This window comes from Barbus barbus (assembly GCF_936440315.1).
Source record: "Barbus barbus genome assembly, chromosome: 26".
In the NCBI taxonomy this organism is placed as follows: Eukaryota; Metazoa; Chordata; class Actinopteri; order Cypriniformes; family Cyprinidae; genus Barbus; species Barbus barbus.
In genome coordinates, this window is record NC_136754.1 from 30,299,104 (window position 1) to 30,321,607 (window position 22,504).

The 22,504-nt window shown below is 45.2% G+C and overlaps 1 protein-coding gene across 1 annotated transcript; it reads right to left on the reverse strand.

Moving 5' to 3' along the window:
* Positions 1–7,945: 7,945 nt before the first annotated feature.
* On the reverse strand, positions 7,946–22,081 carry LOC306846184 (E3 ubiquitin/ISG15 ligase TRIM25-like). Its single transcript, XM_079379338.1, has 6 exons — positions 21,425–22,081; positions 13,775–13,870; positions 13,461–13,694; positions 9,796–9,955; positions 8,882–8,929; positions 7,946–8,651 (listed from the first exon to the last, which is right to left on the reverse strand). The coding sequence occupies exons 1-6, from the start codon at positions 21,995–21,997 to the stop codon at positions 8,122–8,124; spliced, it is 1,641 nt and encodes a 546-aa protein (XP_079235464.1). The 5' UTR covers positions 21,998–22,081; the 3' UTR covers positions 7,946–8,121.
* Between the last annotated feature and the right edge of the window lie 423 nt (positions 22,082–22,504).

Here is a 22,504-nt window from a genome sequence, read left to right on the forward strand (position 1 = left end):
CATACTGGACTTCAAGCAACATGGATTCTGTGCCTCTCCACTCTTCCTCCAGACTCTGGGACCTTGATTTCCAAATTAAATGCAAAATTTACGTCTGAGCGTGGAGACTCTTGATGCACTGACTCCAGCTTCAGTCCACTCCTTATGAAGCTCTCACAAGTGTTTGAATCAGCTTTGCTTGACAGTATTCTCAAGCTTGCGGTCATCCCTGTTGCTTGTGCAGCTTTTCCTACCCAAATTCTTCCTTCCAGTCAACTTTGTATTTAATATGCTTTGATACAGCACTCTGTAAACAGCCACAGCTTTCAGTAATGACCCTCTGTGACTTACCCTCTTTGTGGAGGACGTCAATGTTCGTCTTCTGGATCATTGCCAAGTCAGCAGTCTTCTCCATTATTGTGGCTTCAAAGACAAGAGACACCCGGAATTTATACTGTAGGGATGGTCATTAATTGAAACTCAAATGTAAATATTCTAATATTTTGATACAGATTTTTGACTTTCATGAGCTGTAAGCAAAAAAAAAAAAAAAAAAAAACTTTTGAAGTGTTTTACTTTACGTGCAATGAATCTAAAATATATAAAATTTCACTTTTTGAAATAACTTACAAGAAAAAATTTACTGACATGCACCTGTGCTAGCTGCTGACCTGAGCAGCTAGCTGAGGTCTTCACGGACATTTTCAATCTGTCCCTGGCCCAAACATCTGTCCCCACTATCTTCAAAACCTCCACCATCGTACCAGTACCGAAACACTCCACTGCCTCGGTCCCTAACGACTTCCGTCCTGTTGCACTCACCCCCATCATTGCCAAGTGTTTTGAGAAACTGGTTGCATCCCACTTAAAATCCTGTCTCCCTGCTACACTGGACCCATTCCAATTTGCCTATCGCCACAATAGGTCAACAGAGGACGCCATCTCAACAGCACTTCACTCTGCCCTCACCCACCTGGACAGTCAAAACACACATGTGAGAATGCTGTTCATAGATTTCAGTTCTGCATTCAATACAGTAATCCCCTCCAAGCTGATCTCCAAGCTCAGCCAGCTTGGAATCAGCACACCCATCTGCAATTGGATTCTAGATTTTCTGACTAACAGACCTCAGTCTGTTAAGTTAGATAACCTCTCCTCCTCCATCATCACCCTGAACACCGGCGTGCCACAGGGCTGCGTACTGAGCCCTCTCCTGTACTGTGTTCCTGTTTATAGCTCCAACACCATAATCAAATTTGCAGACGACACCACGGTGGTAGGTCTGATCAAGGATGACGATGAGTCAGCCTACAGGGATGAGGTGCAGCACCTGGCTGTGTGGTGTGCCGCCAACAATCTAGAACTAAACACCCAGAAAACAAAGGAGATCATTGTGGACTTCAGGCGGACTAGGAGTCATGCACACACACCCATCTACATCAACGGAGCTGTAGTGGAGCGTGTGTCGAGTTTCAAGTTCCTTGGCATCCACATCTCTGATGACCTCACCTGGTCCCATAACACCTCCACTCTGGTCAAAAAGGCACAGCAGCGCCTTTACTTCTTAAGGAGCCTTAAGAAAGTTCACCTGAATCCCAGGATCCTTGTGGAATTCTACCGCTGTACCATTGAGAGCATACTCACGAACTGCATCTCAGTATGGTACAGCAATTGCTCCGCATCTGACCGCAAAGCACTCCAGCGGGTGGTGAAAACTGCTCAACGGATCACCGGCACCCAGTTAACTTCCATTGAGAACATTTATCATAAGCGCTGTCTGGGCAGGGCAAGAAACATCATCAAGGATGCCTCTCACCCTAACCATGGACTTTTCACCCTCCTTCCATCCGGCAGGCGTTACAGGTGCCTACGCTCTCGCACTAGTAGGCTCAGGAAGAGCTTCTTCCCCGAGGCTGTGACACTTCTGAACGCCACACCACTAATCTAACTCCTGCACCTGCTTATTACTGCACTGGTCACAGTACTTTACACACATGCATTTGCACTATTCATATTTTGCACAGACTGCACATTGTCAAAGTTATTACAATATAAACTGTCTAAAGTTGTTACTGTACAAAGCCCAGTAAACTATTTCTATAATATTGCACTACTGTTATTTTGCATAGAATACATTGTCCTATCAATACTTGCACACACTCATCCAGCTGTATTTATTTATTTATTACCACTGTTCTCACGTTTCTGCTGTTCATAATATGTATATATAATCCCACATTGCTCTGTTCATAATGTACATACAATCCCTACATTGCATTCCTATTTATATTCTGTATATACTCTGCTCAATACTGTATATAGCAATTCCACTGTACATTCTGTAAATCATTTACTTCATTTACTCTGCACTTATATGTATATAAAACACTATATTCTTGCACTTCTGGTTAGATGCTAACTGCATTTCATTAGCTCTGTACTTGTACTCTGCATAAATGACAATAAAGTTGAATCTAATCTAATCTAATCTAATCTATAGAGTAGAGTAGAAGCTGTTATAGCTGCAAAGAGGGACCAACTCCATATTAATGTCTATGTATTTAGAATTAGATGTCATTAAAGTCCTAGTTGGTGTTACAGTCCAGTGTTTCTTTACTTTTGTCCATATAGTGTAGTACTTACTTGCCTTTATTAGACTAATTCTATGTCCAGATGTGATGCAGTGGACTCAAAAACAAAACAAAAAAATGATGGCTTGACCCGTAGGAGTAAATGAAAGGTGACTTTTATTTACAGTGCGCCGTAAAAATATCCAGTGGTGAGAGTATTTACACAAGTGCTCAGTCAAAAAAAAAAAAAAAAAAAATAGCAAAGTACCAACAAAAAAATAAAAGAACAAAATAAACAACAAATAATATGTACAAACGAGTATCAATATACAAGAGGTCTAGTTTTGCTTACGGCACCGCAGTAGCATGTTCGCTGACTTGGTAAACAAGCACTTGATGTGAGCCTGGCCTCCCTTCTTATAGGCCAGGCTCCACCCCCTTGCCGGAGGGTACCATTAACAGGTAAGTATTTAATCTTATAATCTCATTTTTAAATCATAAACTTCATGTACAACATCAATCACATTATGAAACAAAAACTAATAAACCATTATTAACACATATTGATAACACAAATCATTAACATTTACCCTCTTTTCTCTCCACAGAAAAGACGACACAGTCCCCTCCACAAAAACAACAATGGTTTTGTCGGACTATAATCGCATCGCATTGCACCGGCGCGGCGCAGCCGTGATGTCATAAGCGGGCGCCGCTTGATCGTTTGGTTTCGCCAGCGCAACGTGGGAGTCCGACTACTTCCCACACACACACACGAGACAAAACAAACTAACAATAAAACTTCAAACTAACAACAGTGTGTCTGTGTGGTTTATCTGGGGTATGTATACTGTAAAGGGGGAGAAGAGTGTGTGAAATGTCCGTGTGCCATCGAGATGGCTAAACAGCAGGGGTTGGAATGAGGTAAGTGTGTATGTAGATGTATAATGTGTGTGCCAGTACTGCCGTTCCCAGCGGTGAAGATCAACTCTTCACATTACCTCCACCCTCTCCAAGCCGCGTACTGTCCGGGTACCGGGACAGGTAGTCAGCAATCAGGTTAAGCCTCCCAGGCCGATGTCGTACCTTGAAACTGTAAGGCTGGAGAGCTAGGTACCATCTCGTGATGCGGGCATTATGATCTTTCATCGTGAGAATCGACATCAATGCCCGAAGCTCCATCTCCAGGTCAAACTCTCCCCAAGAGGTAGTATCGGAGGGATTCCAGGGACCACTTAATTGCGAGACACTCCTTCTTGATCGTGGAATACCTGGTTTCTCTAGGCAACAGTTTCCTACTCAGGAACAGGACTGGCTTCTCCTCTCCCGCAGTCCCCTGGGCTAGTACCGCTCCAATTCCCTTCCTGAAGCGTCCACTTGCACCAGGAACCGCTGATCGAAGTTGGGGCTTTGTAGGACTGGGCCGGAGCACATCCTCTCTTTTAGGGTGTTGAACGCTTCCTCACAGGCACCAGTCCATGCCACCGGGTTCTTCCCAGTTTTGGTTAGCAAGTCCGTTAGTGATGTTGCAATGTTAGCAATGTCCGGGATGAATCTGCGGTACCAGCCCACTAGGCCCAGGAATGATCTCACCACCTTTTTGTCCTAGGTCGGGCACTGCGCTGAATTGCTTCCACCTTGCATACCTGGGGTCGCAGTTCGCCATTGCCCAGATGGTATTCCTGGTAGCTGGTCTCTTGCCTAGCCCACTCGCCACATTCAAGGACAGGCCCGCTGCTTGGATCTTCTCCAGAGTCTGTCGTAGTTGTTCCAGGTGGTCTGCCCATGTATTGCTGTAGATCACAACATCGTCCAAGTATGCAGCAGACCAACTTTCGCAGCCCTGGAGAACTTGATCCATGAGTCGCTGGAAGGTCGCAGGTGCCCCATGCAGCCCAAAGGGTAGGACTGTAAACTGGAACAGTCCCACTGGCGTCCTGAATGCTGTGTATGGTTTGGAATTCGGATCAAGGGGCACCTGCCAGTACCCCTTATACAGATCCAAGGTAGTGATGTACCGGGCCTGTCCTATCCGCTCCAGCAAGTCATCAATTCTAGGCATCGGGTAGGCATCAAACCTTGACTGGGCATTAAGCTTGAGGATGTATACACAGACACGCAAGGACACGCATCCTTCTTCGGGACGATGACGAGGGGGCTACTCCATTCGCTGTTGGATGGTTCGATTACATCCAACTCCTTCATCATCTCAATTTCCTCCTTCAATGGCTTCAGTAGTCTCTCTGGTATTTGGTACGGCTGCTGTTGTGAAGGGGTTGTATCTGTAAGGTGGATGCTGTGCTGTACCAGTTCTCTCCATCCAGGCCTCTGACGGAACAGTATGGGAAGCGGTCCAGGAGGACTTGCATTTCAGTCCTTAAGGATCATTCAGATGGCTCAAGTTCACCTTTGCAGGGTGTCCCTGAGGTCTCACCTCTGGAGCGGGCTCATCCTCTTCCTCATCATCCACCTTTCTTAACATCAACGACCTCTCTGGTGTCTTATTGGGTGTTTCTTTCCATTCCTTCAGCAGGTCTGGTGCGATTTCCTCTTGTCAGGGTGGTGAATCGCATAAGTTGCTGGTCCCATCTTCCTTACCACGGTGTATGGCCCTTGCCACTTTGCCAGGAGCTTGTTTGTGGAGGTGTGGAGATAACAGTAACAGCACCTTTTGCCCCGGATGTAGTTGACGGAATCGTGCCTGTTGATCGTACCACTTCTTTTGTGATGCTTGTGCCTGCTGTAGCCTCTCTTTAGCTTCTTCTCTGTAACACTCGAGCCGATTTCTCATTTCCAAGATGAACTTAATAATGCTCCTCTCCTCTGTCTTATCTGCTAGCGCCATCCAGGCCTTCTTCAGCAGGTCCAATGGGCCTTGGACCTGCCACCCATACAGGAGCTCGAAGGGGGAAAAGCCGGTTGAGGCTTGAGATCTAGATGAAGGGCAGCCACTTGTCCCAATCGCGTCTTGTGTCTGTGACGAACTTCTGCAGCATGCTCTTCAGTGTCTGATTGAATCTCTCCACCAGTCCGTCAGTTTGCAGGTGGTAGGGACTGGTTCTCACCGCGGTGATACCCAGTTGCTGGTGGAGCTGCTTCATCAGGCGGGAAGTTAAGTTCATACCTTGGTCGGTTAGAATCTCCTCTGGGATGCCTACCCTGGAGAACAGCTGGATGAGAGCGTGGATGACTTTCGGCGTAGTGATGGTGGGAAGGTTTTTCGGGTACCTTGTCGCGTAGTCACAGATGATGTAAGATGTCATGTCCCCCATTGCTCTTCTCAAGTGGTCCCACAATGTCCATGGCGATGCGTTGAAAGGGGGTAGATATGATGGGTAGCGGATGTAGTGGTGCACTTATCCCGCTGATGCACAGTACTGGTCTTTTGGCATATGGAACATGTAGTGCAGTATGTTTGGACATCAGTGTACATGGTTGGCCAATAGAATCGTGAACTAATGCGTGTGTATGTTTTGTTGCCCGCCCATGGAACCGTATGTGCCAGATGTAACACTAGGGGGCGACAAGACAGGGGCACAATTAAACGTAAAACATCACCCGTTTGCACATACAACACATCATTTTGCAAAACTTACTGTTCATTGCCCACATTAAGATCACTTGTACAACCAACTTTTGCAAACAACTGTTTCAAGGTTTCATCTTCCCGTTGCTGTTCACTGTTTTCTGGGACCTGCCAGCCATTAACCTCAAGACCCTCCGTGGAAGGTTTAGGGACTGGAGTACCCATGTACTTTATGAGACGCCACTGGCGGCGTGTCATTCTCGGGCCTTTAGTTCCACCATGCAGCAGACTATTGTCAAAGTCTGGCAAGGGCTGAACACCTGCCTTAGCTTAGGCGCTTGTCACAGCAGGAAAAGATTGTTCAGTGTCATTAGTGGTCACATTAACATCAGTTTCAACATTCAGGTTAACATCATGGTCAACATTCACATCAGTAATCAGCAAATCAGTCAGCACAGGCATGTCCCTTACCAAAATTGTATCAGCAGGCAGATTGTCCACTACTGCTACATTTAGCATGTACACTTGGTCCTGCACACCAACTAACACTTCTGCCCAGGGATACCTCTTCACATCCCTATGTACACATTGTACTGCCGTTGTAGAAGCATTGTTGACGTTAGAGACATGACAAGACTTAATAAGAGACAATGAACTATCAGTGTCCAGCAAAGCTTTCAGAGAGTGTCCATTAACAGAAATGTCCAAAACCATTTGACTAGTTTGTCCCTCCCCACCAAAGTCAGTGACATTGTCTTCTCTAGGGCACGCAACACGTTCAAATGCGATAAAATAAGCATCTACTTAAGCCTCTCTAAAAAGAGGGACAAGCTTAATATACCTACTCGCATCAAAATCAGAGCGTTCAGCAGGAGTTGGCTGACTTACCGACATCGTCACATCCGAATAAATTTTTGTACGAGGAACTGGAATTGGTTTACTCATTCCCCCACTCATTTGTAAATCCAATTGATGCAGTTTAACAGCGCGCTCGGTTTCCGCTTGTACGACGCGCAATTTAAATCAACAAATCCAACTCTTTCAATTTAACAGCCAACCTGGTTTCATTACTTGATTCAGAGGCATCTGCATTAAGAAAAACCTCTGAAGTCTCCACACGGGCTATGAACTCCTCCTCATCTGCTTCCGATTGACCTGGCAAAATACCAGCAGAAACCAATTCATCATAAAGCTTTCATCATAAAGCTGTTCCTTAATAACCTGCTTAGTAGACTCTTTTGGAACACTAATATTAAAGAATTCAGCTACAAGAACTAAATCCTTCTTCCTACAGCGATTATAAACTTCTATAGTAGGATTAATTAACCTCTGACACTAAGTAGAAATTAGGCAGATGGCAACATGGATAGATTGTGTGACATGCCCTCATTTCTGAAGAACTTGTCACTTTGTAGTGTTTGACTTTACTGGCATTTTTGTTCACTTTTGTATCATATTGGAATTAGATAACCAGCTGACTCTTATCTTGAATCTCATTTTTTAAGCAGTAGTCTGATTGTATGGTTACACAGGGAAACATATGATTCCTTTTGTGACTCGTCTGATTTTTTTATGTCAACTGATTTTAGGGTGAGAGAAGAAGCTATAATGAGGTGCTTGATTTGTCTTCTGGAGATCTGCACAGAGGAGGAATAAAACCCATCACCTTTGTTCGTCAAGATGGGTAGAAGAGTTATTTATATCAGCCATAGAACAGAAATAACACATTGAAAACATATAAAAAATAACTTATTAAAAATAAAAATATCAATTATTAATCATTATTATTATTAATATGATTAACTAAATGACAGATGAGAAAAGCACAAAAACACATGGTCACTCAACAGGACTCAAACACACTGATCTTACTGTCTATATGTGAAGATTTATTACATTTATTCTGATTCATGTTATTTCACTGACAGAAGTCCAGCTGTATTAATGTCATGAAGAGAAACGAAGAGATTCAATAACACTGTTACTGATTGAACATGCAGCTCAAAGCATTATGGGTAGAATCTCTCATCAGTCTATTCTGATTCATCAACACAGTTTCACTGATGATCCAGAACCAACATAAAACCCAGGATAGAGCGGCTGAGTGAATATGGTCTGGACTGTGTGGATGAGGGTCATTGTTTCAGAGACGCTGAAGAACGACAGAGTTCCTGCACTGTGATCCACATACAATCCTATTCTACTGCTGACGGGCTTCACAGAGAGATCAGTCTGTATGTTATTGTGTCTGAATGAGTATTTGGAGGGATGGCAGTACAAACTCCAGGACTGCTCATTATATCCAAACAAACACTCAAAAACCCGTCCCTTCCTCCTGCTGCTCTTATATGACACTGATATAGACACACTACTATATTTACCTCCACTCCACTCCAGCTCCCAGTAACAGCGTCCACACACACTCTCTCTACACAACACCTGAGCATAACCATCAAATCTGTCTGGATGATCAGGATACGGCTGATCTGTGCCAGTGACAGTAATCACTCTGTTTCTCTCAGACAGACGGAGGCGTTTATTCACTGTGTTCAGATCCAGAGTGAGCTGCTGGGAATCTGAAGGAGATAAAACACATCAGAATCAGGAATTATGATCCTATTTGATCTTTTCATGTAGCTGAACTCTTCATGTTCAGTGTATCATCAGTGTCTCAGTACAGATGACCAGATATCCTGTGCTAATCATCATTTACATCATCAATTACAAAACTCTTCTTTCACCTTATACAGGAAGAACATGAACACACTAGTTTTCTTGTTTTCTGCTTGTTTTCTTACTGACTTACATTGTAGGAAGTGGTTCCTGGTCCTGGGAACAATGTTGGTGAATGTGACTGTGGAAATCAACAGACATGAACAGTGTGATTCTCATGATCCTGCATCCATTCCTAACACATTTCTAATATGATGTTCTCCATGATATGAGATGATGATGATGGACTCGTTTCTGAGAGCAGATGAATCTGCAGGGCCCTCATTTATCAAGAGTGTGTACGCACAGATGTGTGTGTAATGAGTGCATAAGAACAGTTTCATGCAAAGTGTAGTATCTACTAACTTGTACTTAGACGTATGTGTGTAACCATAAGCCCAACTCTGAGCATTCTTACGCAGAGTATCTAGTGGTAGGATGGTGATACTAGAAAAAGAAAGTGCTGGCGCATGTGTCCTGTGTCCTTTAATTGCAAATACTCAATTATTAATTTCATATTTCAAGCTAAACATTTGCACAATTAGTGTGAAAAGCTATAAATGACAGTTGGGAAGTCGATTTGATAGCTATATGGTCATGGCTGATCTCGCTTTGCTGGAAGATTTGGCGAACCATGCGCTGCACAGAGAACGTGTTTTCAAAGAGTGCCCTGATCTACTTAGTGAGAGCACAGAATGGCTTCTTTCTTTCACTTTTTTTGCCATGACTTTTGTGAAGACGTATACATTCACATGATAAAGGGAGTGTTGTCACCATATATGGTTCATTGGAGACGTTTCTGAATGCAAATGACCATGAACGTGAATGAGAGCGTGGTGCTTAAGAACATGTGGGATTTATCAGCAATGATTATTACTGGTGTGCATAAGATCTGCCTGCGCATGTTTGATAAATACAGATTTGTTTGTAGTTACATTCAAAATTTTATTTGTAGGACCAAATATAGAACATTTTCTACGCACTCTTGATGAGGACCCAGGACTTTACCTCTGTCTGAGATCTTCTTGAGCTCCACTTTACAGAAATCCTCTAGTCTGTCTCTCAGCTGATGAACAGATTCTCTCAGATCATCAAAAGAGACGAGAGAACTGAAGAGATCATCATTTACGTCTGTAGATTCAGGAGGAGCTGAGAGAGACTGGAAACTCTACAGAAAACACAAATCACAACTCATCAGCTCCACACGGGGACACCGTTTATACAAGTGAAAGAAAAGTTCTGACATGAGAACCATTTGAGCCAAAAGCCATTTGTTTCTTTCAGAAGATGATGATGAGATGAGAGTCTGACTGAAGATTATATAATAAGACACTCATGAAATTACATTTCATGAGTGTCTTATTACATTACATTCCAAAATGGCGCTGGTGATGGCAGCTATTGTGCATTGCTCTTCAATGTTTGTATTGTTTTTGTTTGTTTTTCCTGTTTTTTGTTTTTCAAATAAGATCAGTTTTACCAGGGATGATCTGCTGAACATTCGGCAGAACACACCACAAAATCTTCTACCGGTTTTTTATTTTTCAGACGTTTTGCTGGACATTGTAGTTGGCGGAGCCGTAGCTCTGGTCAAAAGCTTCAGGAAGGCGCGCAGACGGGGGAAGAGAGCCGCAGCGCTCGTGAAACTTCGTCAGCGTGGATTTCGAACGGCGTTGCCTAGCATCCATCTGGCGAATCTCCGCTCTCTACCCAACAAAACGGACGAACTCCTTCTGCTCTCCTGGACAAACAAGGATTTTTCTAACTCTGCTGCTTTGTGTTTCACAGAAACCTGGTTGAATGGCGACATACCGGACAGCGCGATTCATCTGCCTAATTATCAGCTGATCAGAGCAGATCGGGACACGGAATCAACGGGGAAATCACGCGGCGGCGGGACGTGCTTCTACATCAATGAGAGGTGGTGTACAGATGTAACTGTGTTAAAGAAGATGTGCTGTTCAGATCTAGAAACGCTCTTCATTAACTGCAAGCCGTTCTATTCGCCGCGGGAGTTCTGCTCGTTCATTCTCGTAAGTGTTTACATTCCACCACAAGCGCACGTGAGCACAGCTTTACAGAAACTCGCTGATCTGATCACAGAGAGTGAGCAACATCACCCGGACTCTGTTTTAATCATTCTCGGGGACTTATATAATTAAGCAAATCTCTCCCGTGAACTGCCAAAATACAGACAGCACATCACATGTCCCACCAGAGACAGTAATATACTGGATCACTGTTACACAACAATAAAGGACGCATATCACTCTGTCCCACGAGCAGCTTTAGGACTCTCTGATCACTGTTTGGTTTATCTTATTCCGTCCTACAGGCAGAAACTTAAGTCTGCAAAGCCTGTATTAAGATCTGTTAAAAGATGGACTAACGAAACAGAGCGGGATTTACAAGCCTGTTTCTCTCTCACTGATTGGACTGTTTTTGAAGCTGCTGCAAATGATCTGGACGAGCTCACAGAGACTGTAACATCTTATATCAGTTTCTGTGAGGATATGTGCATTCCTACCAGGACTCATCTATTCTACAACAATGACAAACCATGGTTCACTGCCAAACTCAGACAGCTCCGTCAGGCCAAAGAAGATGCTCACAGAAAGGGGGATAAAGTCTTGTACAAACAGGCCAAATACACACTGGAAAAGGAGATCAGAGTGGCAAAGATGAATTATTCTGATAAGCTCAGGGAAAAATTCTCTACCAGTGATCCTGCTTCAGTGTGGATAGGAATGAAGGATATCACCAGCTACAAAGACACACCTGGCAGACGACTTAAACGAGTTCTTTTGTCGTTTTGAACGATCACCCCACACCCGCCCAGAACACCTCTTCACACAACCATTAACACCTCCAGCAACCCCTCTCTCCCCCACATCTACGATTCAAATCAGCGAAGACGATGTGTGCCAGGTCTTCAGGAAGAACAAAAGAAGGAAAGCACCTGGTCCAGATGGTGTGTCACCAGCCTGCCTAAAAATCTGTGCTGATCAGCTGGCCCCCATCTTCACACAGATCTTCAATAGATCACTGGAGCTGTGTGAAGTCCCCTCATGCTTCAAATGCTCCACCATCATCCCTGTCCCAAAGAAACCCAAAACTACTGGACTTAATGACTACAGACCTGTGGCTCTAACGTCTGTAGCCATGAAATCATTTGAAAGACTGGTTTTGGCTTATCTGAAGGACATCACCGGACCCTTACTGGACACCCTGCAGTTTGCCTACAGAGCAAACAGGTCTGTGGATGATGCTGTCAACATGGGACTGCACTTCATCCTGCAGCATCTGGACAGACCAGGGACTTATGTGAGGATCCTGTTTGTGGACTTCAGCTCCGCTTTTAACACCATTATCACGGAAACTATAAACTAACTTCAGAATAAACTAACCCAGCTCTCCGTCCCCACCTCCGTCTGCCAGTGGATCAACAGCTTCCTGACAGACAGACAGCAGTTAGTAAAGCTTGGCAAATTCACATCCAGCACTCGAACCATCAGCACTGGAGCTCCTCAGGGCTGCGTACTCTCCCCACTGCTCTTCTCCCTCTACACCAACGACTGCACATCTAAAGACCCCTCTGTCAAGCTCCTGAAGTTTGCAGATGACACCGCACTGATCGGCCTCATCCAGGACGGTGACGAGTCTGCTTACAGACAGGAGGTAAAGGAGCTGGCTGTCTGGTGTAGTCTCAACAACCTGGAGCTTAACACGCTCAAAACTGTGGAGATGATTGTGGACTTCAGGAGAAACCCCCTGCTCTCCCCCCACTCACCATCATGAACAGCACTGTGACTGCAGTGGAGTCATTCAGATTCCTGGGCACCACCATCTCTCAGGACCTGAAGTGGGACATTCACATTGAGTCCATTGTCAGGAAGGCCCAGCAGAGGTTGTACTTTCTTCGCCAGCTGAGGAAGTTCAACCTGCCACAGGACTTACTGAAACAGTTCTACTCCGCCATCATTGAATCCATCCTCTGCACCTCAATAACTGTCTGGTTCAGCTCAGCTACCAAATCTGACCTCAGAAGACTACGGAGTGTAGTCCGGACTGCTGAGCGAATCATTGGCACAACCCTCCCCACTCTCCAAGAACTGTACTCATCCAGAGTGAGCAAAAGGGCTGGTAAAATCACTCTAGACCCCTCACATCCAGCACACTCCCTCTTTGAACTGTTACCGTCTGGTCGACGCTACAGAGCTCTGAGCACCAGAACGACCAGACACAGGAACAGTTTCTTCCCTCAGGCAATGCATCTCATGAACACTCAATAATAAATGTGGAACGCACAACTAATACATTATCCATTCAACACACTCCCTTATTTTATTTTTATTTTTCTAATTTTTAATTGGCACATACTTGACCTGTACATACATAGTTGTCTATATTATATATTATATATATATTTTTTTTTTCTTTGCTGCTTTGTACATTGGTTATTGGCTATTTCTTCTTATTTTGTTTTTATTACCTGTGTCCTGTCCTGTTACTGTCTTTCTGTTGCACTGTGGACCTTCTGTCACAACAACACTACAGCCAATAAAGCTCATTCTGATTCTGATTCTGATTCTCAAATGTTTCTCTGTGAGTCTGGTGTCACAGCAGGATCTGCTCAAGTCCACTATGATGCTGTTCTTCTAGATCTGTGTTACCTGCAGGAACTGGATGTGATCCTGTGTGTGTGAAAGCTGCTCCAGCTCAGCGTCTCTCCTCCTCAGATCATTGATCTCCTGCTCCAGTCGCTCCAGTCGTCCTTCAGCTCCACTCACTGCTTGCTTTTCCTGATCTCTGATCAGCCGTATCAGCTCAGAGCGGCTTCTCTCAATGGAGCGGATGAGCTCAGTAAAGATCCTCTCACTGTCCTCCACTGCTGTCTGTGCAGAGCGCTGTTAGGACACACAGTGATTCAGGCTTCAGTGAGTCTGAACTGAGACAGAGACAAACTTCTCTTCTTCTCCAGACTCACCTTATGAGACTCCACAGCCTCTCTCAGCTGCTGGAGATCTTTCTCTCTCTGCTGGATTCTCTGCTGGAGCGTCTTCTGCATCTCCTTCATGTGTCTCTGCGGAGAAAAAAAATGCTTAATGTTAAATTACATACAATATATCACTAAATCATTACATAAAGGTTGTGTGGATCCAATATTTGTGGAGTGGATTCACAGGCTAAAAATATTTTTTTGGAATGTTAGTGGTTAAATGAAACACAAATTCAAAATGTCCTTGTTATTTGTTCATATAAGAGGTTAGTCCACAATAACATTTTGCACATTTCATATATCAAATTTAACTCCAAGTTTTTGTTTTCTACCCTTTTGAAACGCCAGGATTTGAAATGGCCCAGTTCGTGACGTCACCACTTTTCTCAACATGCCTCTGAACAGGCATAGGCCATATAAAAAAAAAGGAGATGTGCTCTTAATAACTCAGGTCTGTCACGAGTTTATATCTCAGAGTTAATATATTATAATATAATAGTTAATATAATATTACAATGTGTCAGTGTCAGTAAACAAGTTTTTAGGTGAGCCGTCTACGTATATCTGGTGATGTAAATTACAGGGCGACTACCCATTTGTACGAGCGAGCGCCACATGTTAAAGAGGTCATATGACATTGCTAAAAAGAACATTATTTTGTGTATTTGGTGTAATGCAATGTTTATGCGGTTTAAGGTGAAAATAAAACATTATTTTCCACACACTGTACATTATTGTTGCTCCTCTATGCTCTGCTTTTCTAAAAGACGTTGATTTTTACAATGCTCATCGTTCTGAGAAGCGAGGCTGTTGTGTTTGACAAGAATCACACTGACACAGCAAGTAGCATCAACTTGTTGTCTCACTTTACTTTTCTCACTCCCCGTCCCAGACCCCAGTAAACGAACATCTACATTGGTCAGGCATGACAAAATGCTTTCAGCACAATCGAACTCGATGCATCACTGAACACTAACTCAACGTCTTATCAAACAACACGTTTGAGAGAACATAACATTTCCCCCCCTCCTACAGGGTTTCACACATGAAATGTTGACACAAAGTCCTGTAAGTGCCCTGGGCGAGAACGAATGCGGACAGGCCGTGGAGAAACAAGGGGATAAGGCTGGGCAGCCTGTGATGGACAGGCACAAATCTCAGCTGGCAGGTTGATAGGCATGTCTGGAGCCTGTGCTGGAGCTATCTGAGGTGTCAGCTGAAGTGCTGGGGTGTCCTGCCAAGCTGGGGGTGTGGCTTGAGGCGTGATGCCTGTTGTATGTGCCGGGGGCGGCACTTTGCGGAGGCGGCTTGCGTGCCACCGTGTGCCATTGCTGAGCAAGAAGGTGACTGGGCCCAGCTGATGAGTAACTTGGAGAGGGGCAGACCAATATGAAGCGAGTTTGTTATCTCTGTGGGGCCTGCGAACCCTGACCCAATCTGCGGCCTTTATGTCAGGGACCTTAACACGTGCCGAGAGATCAAATTTCTGCTTCATTCTTCTCTGCTGGCGGCTGACAGAGGCCTTGACTCTCGGTAGTGGGCCCTTAGGTAGTGCGGGGCTGAGCCTGTCGAGGGGAAGGTGGAGCTCACGGCCAAGCATGAGGAAAGCTGGAGAGACACCCGTCGTAGAGTGTTGGGTGGCCCTGTAGTGCAGCAAAGTGTGATGAATGGCCCGTGAGAAGGTCCACCCCTGGAACAAGTGTGCTCTGAGACTGTTTTTCAGGGACTGATGGAAGCGTTCAACGCCACCATTAGCTTGGGGGTGATAGTAGGCCGTGCGGATGTGATGAATACCTTTGTTTTTGAGGTATGTTGTGAACTCAGCTGAGATTAACTGTGGGCCATTGTCAGTAGTGATCGTGTTTGGAAGGCCCCAGCGAGAAAACAGAGAGTCCAGGAAGTTAATTATGACCTGAGAAGTCACGGAGCCAGTGGCAATGAGCTCAGGCCATTTCGAATGCAGGTCATAGACAACCACTAGGAAGCGCTGGTGATGAGGAACTCCCTGTATCTCACCACAAATGTCCAGCTGCAGGTGGTCCCAGGGCTGCGATGGCCAAGCAAGAGGTTGTAAGGGTGGGGGAACCTGGTGACCAGTTTTACCGCTTAAGAGACAAGCCGCACAATCTTTTACCAGGGCCTCGATGTCTTTATCTATCCCTGGCCACCAAACCCGGTCTCTGCAGCGCTGCTTCAACTTCACAATACCCAGGTGGCCCTCGTGAGCCATCGCCAAGACACGTGCACGTAGGGTGCTGGGGATGACTGTGCAGAGGCCGCGTGCCACACAGGTGTCGTTCCAGCAGGACAGCTCTTGCTTTATTCTGGAAAATGCTGCCAGCCCCTCTGGTACCTCCTGAGGCCAGCCATTCAGAATATAGACTCTGAGCTGAGAAAGGACCGGGTCCTGTTCCGATGCCTCCTTCAATTCTTGTAACGATACAACGGCCTGCAGGGGTGTGTGTAACATCTGGACAATGTCCCGTTCCACCTGATCCGTGTCAGTATGTATGTGTGTGGTGGGGTGTGGCGGAGCGGAGCGGGACAGTAGATCGGCCACAACATTGTCTCTGCCCGGGGTGAACTTCAGGTCAAAGTTATACTGGCGAAGACGGTCGGACCAGCGGTGTAGCCTCAGTGGCCTGTGGCCTGTCCCAGCTGTGGAAAGTAGCGCTGTCAGGGCCTGGTGATCTGTCCTTAGGGTGAAGGCGCGGCCATAGAGATACAGATGCCACCTCTCGCAGGCCCAGATGCAGGCTAATGCTTCACGTTCCCCCACTGAGTAACGCTGCTCTGTCTGATTGAGCGCCCGTGACGCAAAGGCAATGGGCTTCTCAATGCCCTGCTGTGTTTGTGACAGCACTGCTCCTATGGCTGTAGCCGATGCATCGCAGGTCACCCAGGTGGGGCTGGAGATATCGAAGTGAGCCAACACTGGGGCTGTGGTGAGCTGCACCTTGAGCACATGCACAGCATCAGAGCATGCCTGTGACCACACCCATGGCTCATCCTTACGCAGCAGTCGCCGTAGTGGGGCAGTGGTAGCGGAATAATGTGGGAGGAACTTCAGGTAGTAGCCTGTCATGCCCAAAAAGGAGGCGACCTGCACAGCTGAGCTGGGTTCACGAATTGCCAGTATGGCATCTATATTTGATTGAAGTGGTGTGATGCCATCCGCTGACAGCCGGAAACCCACATATTCAATGGTCGGTGCAGAGAAAACACATTTTTCAACATTGAGAGTTAGTTTGTGTTTAGCTAGGGCTGTGAAGACTCTGCTGAGGCGTTCATCGTGACTCTCAAGGGTGGACCCATGGATAACCACATCATCCAGGTAAATGGCCACCCCCGGTATACCAGCCAACACCGACACCATGATTTTTTGGAAACAGCTGGGGGCGGAGCTGAGTCCAAACGGCATACGCGTGTATCGAAACACACCTGCATGGGTCACGAAGGCTGTGAGGTTTCTGCTGTTGGGGTGAAGAGGCACTTGTAGGTAGCCCTGTCTAAGATCCAGTTTAGAGAACACGGTTGAGCCATGGAACTGAGCAGTGAGCTCTTCTGAGGTAGGCAGAGGGAACCTGTCCGGGATCACTGCCTTATTCACCGCTCGCAAGTCGACACACACCCGTAGGCCACCTGATTTCTTCTGAGCCACCACCAGGTTTGAGACCCAGGGTGACGCATCCACTGGTTCAATAATGCCAATGTCCAGCAGCTGCTTGAGCTCAGCCGAGACACCATCACGGAGAGCCAAGGGAATGCGTCGGAGCGGTTGGATGACTGGTTTAATGGAGGGGTTCAGGAGAGGTTCAGGAGAGGGCAAAAGCAGTAAGGCATCCCAAACCTTCAAACAGGGAAGGCCACTTTTGCTGCCAAGGCGTAGAGACTGTCAGGATTGCAGCTCCCTTAGTGTCGACTAGAGAAAATCCCAGAGCCGAAAACAAATCCAGACCCATCAGGTTGGCCCCGCGACGGGCAACATGGAAGGTAAATTTGGGCACCATCTTGTTGCCATACCCAACGGTTAATTGCAGTGAACCCACTAAGTCAATCTTTGAGTCGCCATAGCCACAGAGTGAAGCAGAGGGTGCCGAAAGTGGCCGTGCTCCGAAAAAAGTGCTATATGTTTGCATATTCAGGAGAGACACACTGGCACCAGTGTCCAAAAGCAGTGGGATACACACATCATTTAAGCGCACTGAACATGTTTTAAATGAGACTGGTCCAGAGTAGACATTGTGAATAATAGTGGGTGCTTGGGCTGACACAGCTGGAGCAGAGCGGCAGACTGAGGCAAAATGATTGCGTTTACCACAGTTGCGGCACGTCTGGCCACGGGCTGGGCAGTTCTGTGCTCTAGACAGATGAGATGAAGATCCACAGTTATCGCAGGGCCGTGAGGTTTGTGCTTGTGGGCGTGGCTGAGACCGCTGCTGGCGCCTCAGTAGCATAACTGCCGGGGAATCTGCTGCCGCTAATGTATAGTTCTGGCTGGGTTGTGACATCAGTGGTGGCATGGGGGAGGGGGCCGGGCAGTCCGCGATTGATTGCTGTTTGGTCAGAGCCGACGCACATGCCGCTGCACTCTCTATTCTTAATGCAATCGTGATTGCCCGGGACAGTGATAAATTATCCGGTTCTAACAGCAGAGTTTCACGCACTTTTGAATCGTTGGTATGTTCAATTAACTGGTCTCGAATCATTTCGTTCTGCAACGCACCAAACTTGCATGAGCTGGCCAATCCCCGCAAGTTGGCTACGTACTGTTGTACAGACTCACCGGGCAGCTGGTGTCGTTGACGGAACAAAAACCGTCGCAAGAGAACGCTCTGTGGGGCTGCAAAATGCGCGGTCAGTAATTCCACGGCTGTGTCATAGTCACTTGCGGTGTCCGGCTCGAGCGCTCCCAGCACACGCTGACCCTCGCTTCCCAAGCAATGCAGTAACAGCGCTTTTTTGCGGGCTGCGCTCACGTCAGTCAGCCCCACTGCCAAGATGAAAGTCTCAAAGGACTGTAACCAGCGAGTCCAGGGAATCGGAGGCTCGCCGGGTAGGGCCAGGAAAGGAGCAGGGGGTGGTAGTGCGATATCAGCCATCCTCGTCGCCAAATGTTGTGTTTGACAAGAATCACACTGACACAGCAAGTAGCATCAACTTGTTGTCTCACTTTACTTTTCTCACTCCCCGTCCCAGACCCCAGTAAACGAACATCTACATTGGTCAGGCATGACAAAATGCTTTCAGCACAATCGAACTCGATGCATCACTGAACACTAACTCAACGTCTTATCAAACAACACGTTTGAGAGAACATAACAGAGGCATGCTCTGATTGGCCAGCTATCCAGTGCGTTGTGATTGGTCGAATACGTCAAGCGTGAGACGGAAATGTTATGCCCCTTACTGTATTGTGATGTTGTGTCCCAGTGAAAACATACTTACAGGCTGTGAGTCAGAAGCGTCAGACTGTCCTTGCAAAGTTGGATTTGCCCCAATTTATAGAAACAGTCTTTGAGCAGCCAGCATTGTAGGCTTCACTTCCAGGTTCAGGAAATAGTCCTCCGTAAAATGCGCTGCACACACTCTAATATTTGGGTTGAACTGTTCTGGAACAGTGTTGTAAATACAACTTAACCCCTGATTTCTAGTTGTGTCCTCTTTTGGAAGCCCAAACAAAGTACTGTCGCTTTCACAATGAAACACAGCGTCTCCAGGACATGGCGCCGGCGGCAGCAACAATACTACAGCAAGAATAATAGTTACGCCTTCTTTCATTGCGTATACATTTGGATTCCAATCTGGATTGTGTCCCCCTCCGTACAGATCGTGTTCTGCATTCAATCACTTCCGGAGGAATCCCCCTCTGTAGAAATCATGATCGCGTTCCCGGTAGAGCCCTGTACCGGCCTCAAATTTAGGCCCTAGCCCAACCCGTGTCCGACAGCTTATCAGAATTACCGGCCCGAGTCCGACCCGAGCCCGTCTTTTTCCCGCTTCTCCCAAATCAGATTATAATACTGCTTCAGCTATTAAAATAGGTCAGTTTTGTATGTAATGGCAAAGTGATTATATTTTGTTTCATTTTTTTATTAAGTTAATTTAGAAAAATGTTTGGAGCATTTTTTTGTTCGTTAAATATAAGTTTTTGTTTTTAAAGTAACAACCAAGCGGCCAGCAGCATACAAGCTGATCATAGTCTGTTTGATCAATTCTCAAATCATCACGACTTGCCTAAAATAAAATCTATAGATTTAAAACAGTTCAAGCACATAGCAATGTTTAAACGTTAAACCTAGATAAATGTGAGCTGTATCCAATAGTTTGTGTGGAGAGTGGAAGCTAAAGCACGCTTTGCAGGACACGGAGGCGCCACCGCGATCACTTGCATTTTTTTCAGTGGATAGTTACGCCATCATTCGGAACTGTAAAGGGTATTCTTTTATTTGTGTGCGCTCACAATATCGACAAAACGTTGTGCTTTTATAGAATAAAGAAAACTAACATGATGGCTTTCTGCCATCTCGTCTTGAACAGCAGCGCTTCACAAAAATGAATCAAAACTCAGCGAATACATGCCTCACAGACATGACAAATATATCTATAGAAAGTTTTAAAATACTATTTAATGAAATAAAACTAATTGAATTCAAAAACTCTTTTATTATAATCATAATCATAATCCATAAAGATACATTTCTCTCTAAAGACGAGTCAGGGTCGGACTCAGAAAACACTAGTTTATTCGTAAATTATTCAAATATCTCCTTACTATTTCCTCCGGACACGTTCATGGTAATTACTTTTGCTGGGGCTTTGTGGCACGCTTTAGCCTATTGCATGCATCAGCGATGACAGGACGCTCTCTGCTGCTGCTGGACACTAAACACCGTCCAAGCCGCTCTTGACAGTCACGGTAGCACGGTCTCGTGTTGTTTCCACCAGCGCTGCAATTATTTTTTTTCATCACTAATTGATGGATGTCTAAAATATAAAAATAAGAAGAAGCATAAAACAGGCCCGAGGCCCGGCCCGCGTCTGGACTATGATGTAGCATTGGGCAACGTGCAATAATTCCCTTTAAAGTTGATCACAGAAGTGTGCTGATTGCAGTGTATCACATGAAGGTGATTGATTAGTTTGTGGTGTGATTCCCTGCTTGTGTATTGGAGTATTGTGTGTATTGGGTATTTAAAGGGCTTCTTATGACCTACCTTGCCTGCTTGCATTCCATTATACACTTTTATTAACCTGTCCTGTGAAACATACTTCTTAGCATTTATATGTATATGCAATTGTAATAAGAAATAAATTTATACACCAGCACCTGCCTTTGTATATCTCATTGGTCTATTACATGCCATTGTCCCTGTTACTGATAGTTTAATCTGGCATTTGTCCATTTCTGTGTGCGGTAAGGCACCAGAAGGCCACAACAATAACCTTATATAAATATATATAGGCTATATATATATATATTAATTCCGTAATAGAAAAAGGGGCTTCAAGCATTTATCACTCTGTTAAGGTTTATTATTTACTATGACAATTTATTGTTGTTGAAGTCCTTATTGTTTCCTTTTAAAGAATACAACTATAAATTAAGCATAATTTTAATTTCTCATCAGTCCTCACCTGTTTCTCTGTCCTCTGTGCTGCAGCTGATACAGTGTCGTGGTTTTTATGTTCATCCACCAAACACAGCAAGCAAATACATTTCTGATCAGTGCGACAGAAAACCTCAAGGAGCTTCTCATGTTTCTGGCAGATCATCTCCTGCAGTCGTCCAGTGGCCTCGATCACTTTGTGTCGGTTACCAGGGTGAAACTCCTCATGACGCTCAAAATGAGTTTGACAGTAAGAGTTCAGACACACCAGACAGGACTTGATGGCTTTGTATTTTCTTCCAGTACAGACGTCACACTGAACATCTCCAGCTCCAGCAGGAACCACACTTTGAAGATTAGCCTTCTTCAGTTTCTCCACCATTTCAGCCAAGATGGTGTTTTTACCTAAAATGGGTCTTGGACTGAAGGTCTGTCTGCACTGAGGGCAGCTGTAGACTCTCTTCTCATCCTCCTCATTCCAGCAGTCTGTAATACAGCTCTTACAGTAACTGTGTCCACACTGGATGGTCACTGGATCCTTCAGGAGATCCAGACACACTGAACACAAGAACTGCTCCTCTGAAATACGGGCTTCTGCCATTTCCCTGCATGTGAGTGCTGATATAAAGAAGCAGGACAACAGCACTTAAGTTTCGGTTTCTCTACACCGACTCTTCCTGGTTCTGTGTTTGAGAGAAAAACAGGCGTGTCTGTAAATTCCCAGATAATAGAAATGTCCACTAGATGTCAGCCTCATACAGACACTGAACTGGGGATAAATGGACTGTGATGTATATTCACAATTTATTATCAAAATGGTAAATGGCTTGATAATGAACTGATATGAATTCAAACTATTGCATCTGCATTTCTTCAGCTACTGCACAGTCCTTGAGCTTTCTGTGAATGTCTGAATATGTATGAAAGCAGAAACATGGTTTTAGTTTCATCCAAGTTAGATTTAAAGCTGATAAATGTGGCCACTGTATAATTTATATTTTCAATTTGTATACAGTTTTTAATTTATACACAGATTCATTGTTCAAAGTTTGTGTGAAGTAAACATGCAGAAAACAGTATGGGAATTTAATTTAAACTTAAACTTGGA

Excerpts from the sequence above, each read along its gene's own strand:
- LOC306846184 (XM_079379338.1), bottom strand. The coding sequence starts at position 21,997 with ATGGCAGAAGCCCGTATTTCAGAGGAGCAGTTCTTGTGTTCAGTGTGT. Across the intron at positions 13,871-21,424 it reads CACAGAGGACAGAGAAACAG|AGACACATGAAGGAGATGCA; the intron begins GTGAGGACTGAT and ends TTTTCTCCGCAG. Across the intron at positions 9,956-13,460 it reads ATCACATCCAGTTCCTGCAG|AGTTTCCAGTCTCTCTCAGC; the intron begins GTAACACAGATC and ends TGTTTTCTGTAG.